Source organism: Cibotium barometz, chromosome 12 (assembly GCF_041138505.1).
Source record: "Cibotium barometz isolate CiBa-2024 chromosome 12, ASM4113850v1, whole genome shotgun sequence".
Lineage (NCBI taxonomy): Eukaryota > Viridiplantae > Streptophyta > Polypodiopsida > Cyatheales > Cibotiaceae > Cibotium > Cibotium barometz.
In genome coordinates, this window is record NC_141057.1 from 16,430,610 (window position 1) to 16,444,827 (window position 14,218).

Sequence of the window (14,218 nt, forward strand, 5' to 3'; positions counted from 1 at the left end):
AAAGGGATGTCAAGTAAATGTCAAAGAAAGTAGCAAAGAAAGACAAAGAAAGCAATTAATTAGAGAAGTCTTTGTGTTTGGAGTAATGCACACACATGAGCACACCTTCCACCATTGTCCATGTACGTCACCTACATATTTCACTATGGGCATCACATTTTTTTCACTTCTCACATCTATGGTATACGCACACACATGCACCTACAACTAACCTTATCAACGCGCCCCTCCATATACATCTCTGGATGGGGAGGGACCATGGTGGGCACAAGCCTGGCACATGGTATGACCGATGTCACCTTGAGAACCTTACTAGTACCTCCAATTATTTCAACTCTAATTCATCACCAACACAATGTCGCCCTAGTCATGTCAATTTTGCCACAAAGGAGCCTTATCTCTTAGTATTACACTATACACTCTCTTATCATGCCATAAAGATCTAGACTACCATCTCCCCATCCCAATCATTCCATGGTGGTCTTGGCACTCATTGTGCTAATCACGTAGTGTGGACCATTTCTACCATAATACCTAATTTTGAAGGGTCTACGTAACTTCCATAACCAACGGTGGCCTTACTCGAAGAACCTCTACATTGCCTATCACTTTTTCCATTCCACTTCGACACGCTGCCTATCACCAGGGCTTCTCAAAGCTTCTCACCCACTTTGCCCTACATTCGCTATAGATCACTCCCAAACCATATCACTTAACTTTGACTGCCAAATTTATGGCTTATGTTGGACCATCCACACCTTTCCACCCCAACAGCAACTTCATCACCAAGACTTGGGTGATGCGAGGATATGGAAGGAGGTATGTTAACCCTTATAGTATGTTTTAGTAGTCAGCTTATTCATTGGATGAATTGTTTTTGCAAAATGATATGCAAATACTTGCTTGGCAAACTTCAACATATACTTAACTTTCAACTAAGCTATCAAAGCTTATTGGCTTCCATAATTTGATCATCAACATCAACATCAACATCACACAAGATATCTATGATTATAAAAAAGGGGGCGTGAAGGGGTTCTCATTGAGCTAAACACCATCTACGGTTCACAATTTCTTCCCTCTACAAACTACATTTTGCCACACCATAATTGAGCTTTTAGATTTATTGGTTACATAGTTTTCTTCTTTTCTTGATGCAACCATTGTAATGAAAAAGTAGGATAAGCCATATTCTTGTGCGACGTATGTTTAACCCTTTAAACTGTGAGGGGGGTGCTCTCTAAGGAACACATTCTCCATTGTATAAGCCACATTTTGCCACATCAAAACTGAGCTTTTGGCCTCATTGGCTGTTGAGTTTTTCTTCAATCCATGTGACCATAGCGATGAAATATATCAACCAGCTCGATAAGCCATATTCCGGCTTAAGAATGTTAACAGTATGTCCTTGACGTTGTTCCTTGACGTTGTAATGGTGGGAACGTGTGGCTATGGGATGGATTCTAGTAGTACTATATATGAGAGTGTAATGTAATGAGTGTTGTTATGGGTTTACCCTCTCCTAGACTCTGGTAGTACTATATATGATATAGTGTAATGTAATGAGTGTTGTTATGGGTTTACCCTCTCCTAGACTCTGTTAGTACTATATATGATATAGTGGAGATTCATCACATTACGTCCATTGCCCTCTACGCGGGCGGCCTCTCTATCAAATTTTAGAGGGCGCCCACGCGGTGAGAGATCAAAACCCTAAAACTCCATTGTCTTCCCAGCGAAAACTCTTTTCGCCAAAGGAGCTCCTGCTCCTTTCTCCATCTGCGCGCATCTACGCGTCTACTTCCCCTTAACAGCAAGGTAAGCTCTTCTGCCCTTTTTACGTTCCTTTCCTCTCTCATCACCATAGCCGAAAGCTTCTATTAAGAACTCCTTTGCTCTTTTCCTGCAGAAATCTTCAGATTTGATGGCAGGACAAGCTTCCGAGGGATCCCAGTTCGATGCTCGCCAGTATGACTCCAAAATGGACGCTGTGTAAGCTCTCCTCGTTTTTTTTTTTCCTTCTGCTTTCCTTTTGCTCAGTGCTCCCGCCAATTGTTCCATTTGAAGCATCCAAGTTCGCCTGTTACCAGGCTTTCTGCGGAAGGGGAAGAGCTCATATCATCCTGGGATGAGGTCCATGATAGCTTTGATGCCATGAACTTGCACGAGAATCTCCTCAGAGGAATTTATGCCTACGGTAATTACTCTGCAAAACTAAGAAAATGTCATTTACTTTAGAATCTCCTAGGTACAAAGACTCGGTTCTGTATTTTGTTGCTGCTGTCGTGTAAATCTGAGCATCCCTTTTTTTGCCTCATTGGGTTTGTGCATTAGCTTGGTAATCAGACTTGCCAGGCCAGGCCTCTTTAGTGGCTTCATTTTTAGTATGTGTCTAGCTGCTATGCTAATGTACTTTTACCCATAGCTAGCCGTTATGCTAGTTCTTTTTTGGAGTAGGGTGCCTTGGCTATTATGTTTGTGGCTACGCCTTGGGAGGCTTTTTCTATGCCGTCAACTAAGTGTTGCAACATGCAACATGGTTATTTTTTGGTATTATACTAAGTTTTGACTTAGCTCATGGGTACCTTAGTTACCTGAGGCTAGCCATATTGCTGGATTACTTAGGTACTGAGTAACTTCCTTATGCCTGTGGCTAGGATTTGGAAGGCTTTTCTTCTTGCTATAGAGTTTTGTGACATGGCGTGATTTTAAGTTTTTGAGTGGGTTCATTACCCCTATGTTTTTTTTGCTGGTGATTGCATATTAGCTGAGCTTATTTTTAAGGTTGCATACATGGTTAGGGTTCATAATGCTGTGCAGTTTACTTAAAAAATTGTGCTTTTTTACATTCAGGTTTTGAGAAGCCTTCTGCGATTCAACAGAGGGGTATAGTCCCTTTTTGTAAGGGCCTTGATGTGATCCAGCAGGCTCAGTCAGGAACAGGAAAGACTGCAACTTTCTGCTCAGGAATATTGCAACAGCTGGATTACAGCCTCCTCGAATGCCAGGCCCTTGTGCTGGCCCCTACTCGAGAGTTGGCCCAACAGATTGAGAAAGTCATGAGGGCACTCGGTGACTATCTTCAGGTGAGGGTGCATGCATGTGTTGGAGGGACTAGTGTGAGGGAGGATCAGCGTATACTGCAGAGTGGAGTGCATGTCGTTGTCGGAACTCCTGGAAGGGTTTATGACATGCTCCGAAGGCACTCACTTAGGTCAGATTACATCAAGATGTTTGTGCTCGATGAAGCTGACGAGATGCTTTCTCGGGGCTTCAAAGATCAGGTATATGGTTTTCAGCTGCAGCACATGCTTTTTGTTGTGATGTCTTCCTGTTTTCAGCCCCCCTAAGTAATGTGACTGTTTTGATGTTTCACAGATCTATGATATCTTCCAGCTTCTTCCTGAGAAGATCCAGGTGGGTGTGTTCTCAGCCACAATGCCCCCTGAGGCCTTAGAGATAACCCGGAAGTTTATGAATAAGCCTGTCCGGATCCTGGTTAAGAGAGATGAGCTGACTCTGGAGGGTATCAAACAATTTTATGTGAATGTTGATAAGGAAGACTGGAAGCTGGACACTCTATGTGATCTATATGAGACACTTGCCATCACACAGAGCGTCATCTTTGTTAACACTCGACGCAAGGTTGATTGGTTAACGGACAAGATGCGGGCTCGTGATCATACCGTGTCGGCCACTCATGGTGACATGGATCAAAACACCAGGGATATCATCATGAGGGAGTTTAGGTCTGGGTCATCCCGTGTCCTTATCACAACTGATTTACTGGCTAGGGGCATTGATGTGCAGCAGGTGTCCTTGGTCATTAACTACGACCTCCCAACTCAGCCTGAGAACTACCTTCATCGCATTGGGCGCAGTGGTCGGTTTGGAAGGAAGGGTGTTGCCATAAACTTCATTACCAAGGATGATGAGAGAATGCTTCAGGATATCCAGAGGTTTTACAATGTGGTGGTTGAAGAGTTGCCCTCAAATGTGGCTGATCTTATCTAAGCCCCAGGTTTTTGGATGGGGATGCTAATTTTATGACTTAATTAATATTTTTGAATTGTATGCTGAACTTTTCATGTATGTTTTGTCACCTTTTTGATAGAGGTTCTATACTACTTTGTCTTTATGAGAGTAGTGCTTTGGGTACCAGTCATCACTTTTTGGTTGATGATGAGAAGAGGTAAACTTATGATATTTGTGGATCAAGTCTACTGCTAGCTTTGCCCCACAGTAAAGCTCCAGATCTGTGGAAGTATATACGCCCTTTGCAATTTGAGTGCCATTACAAGGACTGCGATTATGAAGATGACCACCAGTGCTGCCTGTCCTTTGTTCTGTGTCTGCATGATGGATTAGGCTGCTCTCAAATCTGTCAAAGCTTTTCAGTTAAAGCATGCTTCTTTAGAAATTATGCTTATCTGGATGGGAGTGTTGTGTGGAGTGTTTGGGGTCACAGATGACTTAAGCTTTGAGATAAGAAGTAATTATTTTAGTATATTTTGCACGCAAGTAGGTCTGTCCAAATACTGAAGGTGCCCTTACATGTCTTAATCATGTGTGAGACACCTTTAGCTTCCCAAAGGAAAGCCTCTTGGATGCATAATCCCCATGTCCCAGCTGAGAATTTTCAGCCATTTACAGTCTTCATGAATACAACATTCCCATTTTAGAGGTAAATGCACAAGGTTTTAGAAACTTCTGCTCTCCAGAAAGTGAACTTTCATCTAGGAGGAGGATGCATTTCGACTGACTGCTAGTTATATTCAGAGGCCTTTGATGAGTCATGGATAGATAATTGATCCTTGTCCATGGCTGCCTGTCCAGATGTCACAGTCTGGGGTGTGTACAGGGCCTGGGCTATAAGTTATCAGAGACGATTAAGATGCTTGACATTAGAATATTGTAGGATATTCTCATTTGATTAGAGACAGACCTGTCAGAGATGTAGGCATAAGAGTATTGGAGGGTACCCATCTTATGCGGTGAGATTGGAATTTGTCATGCCTCGCGAACAAATCTGAAGAAGCTAACCCAAGTCAACATTAATGTTTTAAGCCAAGCTACTTGAAAACCCCCCAGATTTTGGGCCACTGAGGCTTTGCCAGCCCTTGCATATGAAGGGGATGGGACAGGGCCTTGCCCTTCTCTCCTCACTGCAGGATCACGGCAGTCCCATTTTCAGACCACAGGCAATTGTCCGAGGTGGGAGATTGTTAGTACCATTGCAGCATGGCATATTTGTCGCATTGGCTGCAGTGAGGCCATACCACGCCACCCACCGAGTCCACGGAGCATATGGATGGACCATTCACACACTCCATGGCTAGTGGGTATTGGTCACTTGCGTGTCTTTGGTTGCTTGGCCTATGCTTTAGTGCTTATGCAACAACATAGAAAATTGGACGATAAGGTTGTCAAATGTATTTTTTGTTGATTACAGTGTTGAGAGCAAGGGTTACAGATTGTATCATCCGTAGTCAAAGCGTCTCTTGATTAGTCGAGATGTTTTTGTGGAAGATGCTGTGCAGCTTTTGTTATCATGTACCAAAGAGACAGGTGTGAACTCATGGGATGTATTTAATACGTTGTTGTCTCTGTTCACAGGTGGGAATTCAAATGTAAGTTTGGTAACTAACTTTGGGGAAAAAAACCCATCAGATCTCTTTTTAAAGAAATGAAATTCAAGTGAGTGCCGAGAGCACTTGTTCACATGGCACACCCTCTCACATATGTATAACAATGTATAAACACGTTTCAGTGGTATTATATCTTTGGAGTTAGTCTCACATCTTGTAGTATAAAGGTTGTGTGAGTATTGGATAATTAGGGTTTGCTTCATCCTACCCTTTAACTTGGATACTGAAATTTTGTACATTTTCATTGTGTTGGCTATTAGATGTACTAGCTGTATTTGTTGTGCCAATATGTTGTGCATTTCTTGCATAGTTTACATGATCTAACATGGCAACAACTTTTTCTTTTCATAATAAATTCGTTCATTTTCTTTCGTCCATCCTATCTCCTAAAAGTTTCAAGTAGGTGAAAGAGTGAGGTGGTAGCTAGGGTAGGATTAATTGAGGGTTTTGTCGAGAATCTCATTTTGTCTGAGCTGTAATATTTGTAGCCTATAATAGTACTAATCTCCAACCCAAATTAGGGTCAAGTCCACAACATCGTCTTTCGATCAACCAATGATATGTAGGTGTTACATGCGTGGTGAGCAAGAGTGAAGTAGGAAGCTTTTCTTGCGTTGAATTTCTGTAGGCCACATTCCTTAAGCTGTTAGCTTGTGCATAACTGAAGACAAGGAGCAGTGCTTCTCTGGCAGTTCAATCCTGACAATAAGATGATAGCACAGTTATAATGCTATCCTGTGTGAGCAGCTAACTCCACGCACTTGTAAATACTTAAGAGACTTAAAGGGAAGGTGGATTCCTCATCAAAGAGGCATGCAATTATGTAGGCTTCTCAGTGTACATCACATGTTTGATCATGTTGGCTCAATCATCATTTCTAACACTTAGCACATTTCGTGCAATCATGCGCTCATTTCGCACCTTGGACCAACCATCAACCTCGGACCTGACCTGATCCATGACCAGTGGATTCTTGCATGCGAGTATATGACCACCTCACCCAGCTCCATTTCTTGCTCATATTGTGAACACAATTCAGTGTATGCTTTTTAAAAAACGTGTGTATAGCTATCCTTATCCTTGTGCTCTCACGTAGGGTGTAAAAACTATGTAAGAACTATAGTGGATTGCGTGTGTGTGTGTGTGTGTGTGTGTGTGTGTGTGTGTGTGAGAGAGAGAGAGAGAGAGAGAGAGAGAGAGAGAACTTGTGTGGAGAAAAATTATGACTCCTATGCTTTTTATGAGCACGTAATAGATGTAAGAGCATGGTTTTCACCCTCTCCTATTAAAAGCATGGTTTTGAACTTGTGTGTGTAGTTTCCTCTCAACTTGGGTGTAACATTTTCTATGGTGCCGTATGTGGTCTTGGCAAGTCCAAAACTACCATGTGCTTATGATCCATAGCTTGGTTTTATCCAACACATATACAAGTTGGGATATAGTTGTAGGAGGAAACGATCGAGAAAATGCATCACCAAGCATACGTTAAATTTTATGCCAATGTGCATTGTTGTTGAGAAGAAGCATAGTCCATACTACATGTGTGTAAAGTCTTGAAGGCCTTGAGTCAAAGATTATTTGTGATTGTATTTAGGAAAGAATGGAGGTGAAGTCATTAATTGTGATGTCATGGATGATGTGTTGAACACGTACATGGGTGGTCACATGGAAGTGAAAGGTATCACATGGAGAAACTTATGGGTCTAGTCTAGGTGGTGGTAGAAGTGTCACTTTTTGGAGATGATCTCCTTAGCTATTAAAAATGTACTTGGAGTTCCACATTTTAAAAGATAATTTGTAATGTGATAGAGTTGTATTTTTACAATATCAATTAGGCTTTTATTTCTTTTCTAGAATGGATTTGTTTCTACACTTCAATCCACCCTCTTTTCAAGTTTGTGAATCCTCCCAATTGGAGATAGCAAGATTATGGTGTAGGTATGGAGTTCTAGTAACATCACCCCTATTAGTATAATAGATTCTTAAAACACTAGGTGTTGGTCACCTAACTTCAATGATAAAGCTAGCTCATATTATATGGATTCATAAGAAGTCTAGACATTTGTTGCCATTTCACCTTGGAACCACATTGTTGTGACATATCAATAAGCCCCATAGACCAACATTATGTAATGTTGAAACAAACAAAAATAATTTGTCCACTTTGCTTATAATCAATATGAGATAATAAATGGGATCATATGAAGTCCAAAATGTCATCATTCTACATTGCCACATATTAATTAATAAGGCACATAGATGGATAGGACTTATGTAATGTCAAAACAAACCAAAACAAATCTATTTCACATTGCTTGTAATCAATATGAGATAATAGTTCTATGCTAGATGTCATCAAATCTCTTAAATTTTTTCATTAGAATATTTTTGGATCCAAAGAGGATCTCTTGGATTAACTTTTGATTAGGAATGGACCAATAGGAAGAGGGCTGGATGTATATTTTTGACTTCTTTGACCCTAGGGGACTTAGGCTTTGGTTTGCTAATGGGACTTAATTACTACTCTTGTCTCCCTACCTCCTGGGTCCAAACTTAGAGGTCCCCCCACCTAGAATCACGCAGATTAAAAACCCTAAAAATTGAAAGTTTTTAATTTTTTTTTCAAAAGTGTGTTTTCCCTCTCAAACTTTTCCCCAACATACTCTAGTTTAGAAAGTTCATTTTGAACCTCTTTCTTCCTCTTCTAAGCTCTCCATTGCTGCAAAAACTCCATACCTCTCAAGCTCTCCCTCCTTCTTAAGCTCCCTCAGTCTTAAGCTCCCTCTCCCTCTTTCTTTCTTTTCTAAGCCCTCCATTGCTACAGAAACTCCATCCCTCTTAAGCTCTCCTTCCTTCTCAAGCTCCCTCTCTCTCTCTCTCAAGCTCCCTCCCTCTCCATTGCTACAAAAACTCTATCCCTCTTTAGTCTACTACTCTAGGTTCAGAAAGTCTATTCTCAAACTCTAACCCTCTTTTAAGCTTTCCATTGTTGCACTAAAAACCTTGAACTTTCTCTCCTCTCCACTCCTCTGTTGCAATAAGCTCTTCTTTTTCCTTCTTCTCTTTTCTTGCCTCCATGGCCTCTTCCAGTAATGTGAGAAGACTTAGGGAGAAGGTGGAAGAGCTTGTGCTGCATAACACAAGAGATGAGCATGGAGTTTGGGCTCCAACAAGATTCAGGCTTAGGGCTTGGGTCTACATGCAGCCAAGCTCTAAGAAGGGACCACATCGAGTGCGTCAACTGGAGAATATGCTACATCATTGGAAGGGGCGGCTACAAGGCTTTAAACATACTAAGAAGAAAGGACTAGTTGCCATAGTGCAACATGTGTATACTCTTGGAGACCTTTACATTCAAGGCCAACGACCAAGGTTTCCTTCAAATTGTCAGTGTAATATAACCATAGCTTTAACAACACGCTAATATTGGATTTTTGTTTCAAATTTTCTTATGATTCTCCATTTTCTTATGTCTCTATGTGTAGATATTTTTTCCTCTAATTATGTTGAGGCCAAAGCCTCACTGGAGTTTTCTATGCTATGCATGCATCCATTGGAGAGGCAATGTTTGTATCTCAAAGCCCAAGTGATCTTGTACAGAACAATATCTTTTTCTTTTCTCACTCCTATTTTGTAGATACAAAACCAAGTTTATTTGGCTAGCTAGAAGAGATCCCCAACGCCCCTCTTAACAATCCCAAATGGCCCAAACTTGATGCTTGGACCATCTTATGCTTAAAGTTTAATAAGATGGTAAGTGATATCAAGACATCACTCAAGTTTTCAAAGGCATCTAGGTCAGTAGGGCTAAATTGGCTTTATCCTTTACATGTTTTTGTGCACATGTTCAATTCCATGCCAATGCACCAAACAAAAACAATGTATATTTGTAAGGAGATACGGTGTGATCTCATTCAAGGATTATTAGGAGAGGGTTGGGAGGTTAATGAGGGGTCACATCAAGGTGATGTGTACAAGTATAATCTAGTAGATTCTATAGTGTCTTTTAGGTTCTTGAAGGCACGCTCTATTTTGTACATGCATCTACACTACCAAAGATGGATGTAAAAGCACGGGACATGGATCCCACTTCAAGCCTCAGCAGAAAAAATTATGCCTATTGAGGTAGCTGTGATGATGCAAAATGGACGGATTAAGCGAGTGGCAGCAAGCAAGCATTGGAGCCTAGCAGACCTGCATCAACACTTTAGCATCATGGGCTTTGACAATGTAGAAGAGTCAAGTTTCAAGTTGATGAGAAGAAAGGTATAGCTGATTCCACTACATGTCTAGAATTAACCCTTACACTTTCTAGTTATTGTGCCACTTTCTATATTTTTACAGATTGGGAAGCGTAAGGAGGGGACAACCATGGTCTCAGAATCATGGCAAATGGGGGACCTTGAATTTTCAGCAACAAGATGCATAGCCCTACCAACACATATAGTAGGCACGTGGAAGAGCTTGAAGATGAACTGGGTATATGGGAAAATAGGCTCTGTTCTGATGCATGTGAGGGGCAAGAGTTTCAGGATCGAGGTGAAGGCAATGACGAGCTTTTAAGTCAACAAGGAGATGGAGATCAACATGAAGTAAATGTCACAAGAGGTAAAAAATGAAGACATTATAACAATTTTAGATTAGATGACATGCTTGTAATTTTGTAGCAGGCTCTTTTTTAACCAATCTTTATTTAATTGAAATCTTAATATTTTTACAAACTGTGATTTTTTTGTATAGCGGTCTAGTGTGAAAAGACCAAACTTTAAATTTTAACTATAAATAGGCCAAAGGTGCCTTCTTTCTCATTTTCATGCGATAGAAACCAAGCACAAGGTCACACACTCTCTTTGCATTCACATGGCTACCCACTTTGACAACTTCTGTGAGAGTTTCTCTCCACTACCCCGTGGACGAGCAAGAGCAAGCTCTTTGCCATGTTCACTCGTGAAGTTGACTTTGAAAAGTCGCTCGCCCTTGTGTCCCAACATTATGAGACGTAGATTGCATACATGGAGAAATACTTGGCTCCCGACTCCATCTCCTTTTCCCATTACCCCAATGATCGATGGGTGCCTGTTGAGCTGCTTAAGTACATTCAACAATATGCCCGTGTCCCTACATCCAGCGCCTTGAACGCTTCATCGACATCTGCATCCCCGTAGGAGCTTACTGTACCTTCAATAAGCAGGAGGTGAAGAGGTTGGGGAAGGGCAGTTTAGAAACTAGGCTCCTCTCGTGGCTCGCCACTTTTGCGTTCCTCATCATCGAGATGAGGATTCGGATGAGGAGGTAGAGATGCCTGCATTGCAGTTGGTAGGGTATTTGAGGGATGACAAGGAAGTGAAGGCACTAGGCACGAGTGCTGGTGTGGAAGAGCAGCTTGCATCATAGCACTTTCTAGAGGGTGCACAATCTGCAGCTAAACAGCCCGTTGTAGGTGGAAGAGGCCATCTTTCCCACACGAGGAGAGCAAGGTGCTGCCAGAGCTTGAGATCAATCTCTTGAGCACCATTGTGGTGGAAGGTGAAGAATACTTATTTCTTCATGACCTTGAAAAGGCAGCTAGCTTGAGAATGGATGAATGCTTGGGCATTATATGCACGCGATGTGAGATGGACCTTGATATGTCCAACCTTGGTACTCACCTAGATAGTGTCATATTACCTCTTAGAGAATCTATTGTAGAGACACTTGATTTGGTCAAGGAAACTGTGGTTGAGACTGCGGAGCAAGCCCTAGTTCCAAAGGAGGAATTCACAACCTTACAAGACAAGCTAGAGGCTGAAAAGGATACCCTTGCTGTGCTGGAGTGATGGAGGAGATCAAAGCACCTAAAAAGGATGAGGCTAAGTCCTCGATTGACCTCTCCGTTCTCCACCAGCACTTTGGCAAAAGAAGACATTGAGCAAGAGAGGTAATAATCGACCTTTTACAACTTAGAAAAATTTGTAATTATATATAGAAAAATAATTTAATTTTTCCTTTGATTGCAGAGGGTGGTTAAAATTGACGCATTTGTTGGGAGAGGCGACGGTAGCATAGACTAAGCCAAGGTTCATGGACATGATGCTACGTTGGCGCACTATATCTTGGTCGACTTCCTGTGGATGGCATCACTATTATCCATAGGGACTACACCCCTCAATCTACCTTCGCTCTCTTCTTTTTTGAAAGCCCTCTCTAAGGTCCTCTGTGTAGTCTCTATGGCGCATAGCACCAAAGGTATAGTTCTGATTTAAAAATCCCTTGCCTTCGATGTTTTTGGTTCTGGATTTAGGGGTAAGCTTCTTGCTCATATAGGTATAGCCAAAAGCATAGGCACAGAGGATCCTTAAGAAATAGCCCAATAACTCCTTGAGTACACTCTGTCCAATAACAAGAGAAGGAAGCTCAATATTGTAAGAAAGCTTTTGTAAAGATGATGTATCACTTCTTATTATGAATACAATACAGTTTTTGCAAACTTATTTTCATCAAGTATATCATTGTTTTTTCTAGTTTGTACCATCAAATTTTTTGTAAATGCATCAGAAATGACACTGGGGCCCTGGGGAAGCAGTGCCAGAACAGTGCGAATTTTGAGCTTGCACCGTTGCTGCACAGTCCAAATTCGCACTATTCTGGCACAGCTTCCCCAGCCTTTCAGAAGCAATTCTGATACATTGGATGACAAATAATATATTTTTACACATGATTAAAGGTGTTTTTATCTTGTAAATTATTATTTTTTATAATCAATGTATTCAACTTCATTATAAATGCATCAGAAATAATCCTGAGTGTCTGCGGGAGCAGTGCTGAACAGTGCAAATTTTGAGCCTGCACCGTCTCTGCAAAGCCTAAATTCGCACTGTTCTGGCATAGCTTCCCCAGTCCCCAAGAGCAATTCTGATGCATTGGATGACAAACAATGTATTTTTACACATGATTAAATGTTTTTTTATCTTGTAAACTACTGTTTCTCACAATTAGTGTACTCAACTTTATTATAAATGCATCAATGTACTCAACTTCATTATAAATGCATCAGAAATGATCCTGAGTGGCTAGGGGAGAAGTGCCAGAACATTGCGAATTTATAGCCTACATCGCCATTGTAGAGGCCAAATTCACACTGTTCTGGTACAGCTTCCTCAGTCCTCCACCAGGAGCATTTCGGATGCCTTGGGTGTGACAAACTGGCACATGATAGACACTCCATGTTAAACAAACATGATGACACCGAGACATTGTAAGAGAAACTTAATATTTAAATTATCAGAAGGTTACAAATGAAAGCCAGATAGGCTTGTTACAAAGGGGGGTTTGAAACAAAAGAGTTGCTTTAAAAAGCAGGTTAACATCTAAGGTCTCTAAATCGTGTCTCGCTCGCCTCGAATACGCTGAGCTAGTTGCATATCCTTGGCAAAAATGGTAATCGTCTGCATATATTGCAAGGAGGTTGGTGTCTTCAAAAAGCCCAACAAGGTAAGCCTTGGCGGCTTCTTACGACGATGCTTCAAGGGCAATCCCCTGCACCACACGGAACTCTGTTCTATATCGTTAGAGAATCTCCTTCACTGTGCGAGTGAAAGGGGGCTCTTCTTATCAGAGCAACTCAGTGTTCCTCTAATAAAACTTGATTTCTTGTAGAGCCCTATGCCCTTGGTGCATCCTTCTCCTTGGAGCTCTTTGTGTTGGTGCATTGGCGAGGTTGGGACTTCTTTGGCTTGAAGAGCTTGACCTTTCTACGCTTGCGTGCACTTGCAGGAACCTTCATCACCGGCCTCTCTGTCTTGATCTCTGGGGTGGCTGCATTGTGGGGTCTTCTTTACGCGTTTGCTCCCACTAGAAGGGCCTACATGTGTGTCCGTTGGTGTTGCTGTGGGAGGAGGGTTAGACTCTGGTGATCCCATTGGGCGTGTCCTAGAATCCATGGGGTCACTCTCTTCCGTGGTGTCACCAGTATGTGGTCATTGGGTGCCTTGCACTGTGTTTTGTGAAGGCATGGTAACACGTGCGGTGTTCTTGGTACGTGCCATATCCATGTACGACTATGCCTATTATGCTAACATGGTGATGTGCTGGTGTCCTTACGTGGGTGCCTATGTAGATCTTGAGCTCAAGCTCTCTAAAAAAAGTGAAATGGAAATGAAGTGAGAGAAGGAGCTATTAATAGTTTTTTTTAGGGCAAAAAGAAAAACCTAACTAAACTTATTTTCTTAGCCTTACTACATCTAGATTTGTGCTGGTGCATGCACAACCCAACAACACCTCCCTTGTCTCCTCATTCGTGCTACACGCCAAGCACCATGCCTATGGGGAGCATTGGTCTACAACCATTCAAGCCGAGCATGACTTTTTGTAGCCTTGCGTGCCTCTTGCGCAAGCTTTGATTGTTGGGCCCGCTCCCTAACCAATACCCTTCCAAAGGTTGTGCAATAAAACCAATTGAACATCTCTTTGTACGTGTTCCTCCTGCAGAAGCTCCACCTCTTGTAGATAGTTTGAACATCACTTGTAGATAGTTTGAACATCTCTTGTAGATAGTTTGTACGTGTTCCTCCTGCAGAAGCTCCATCTCCATG

General features: G+C 41.8%; 1 protein-coding gene across 1 annotated transcript; it reads left to right on the forward strand.

Annotated features, from left to right (window-relative positions):
- The first annotated feature begins 1,662 nt into the window (after positions 1-1,662).
- On the forward strand, positions 1,663-4,138 carry LOC147633128 (eukaryotic initiation factor 4A-10). The gene is made up of 5 exons (XM_086806140.1): positions 1,663-1,818; positions 1,910-1,992; positions 2,091-2,197; positions 2,854-3,284; positions 3,379-4,138. Exons 2-5 carry the CDS (start codon positions 1,925-1,927, stop codon positions 4,012-4,014), a joined length of 1,242 nt encoding a protein of 413 aa, XP_086662266.1. The 5' UTR covers positions 1,663-1,818; positions 1,910-1,924; the 3' UTR covers positions 4,015-4,138.
- The last annotated feature ends 10,080 nt before the right edge of the window (positions 4,139-14,218 follow it).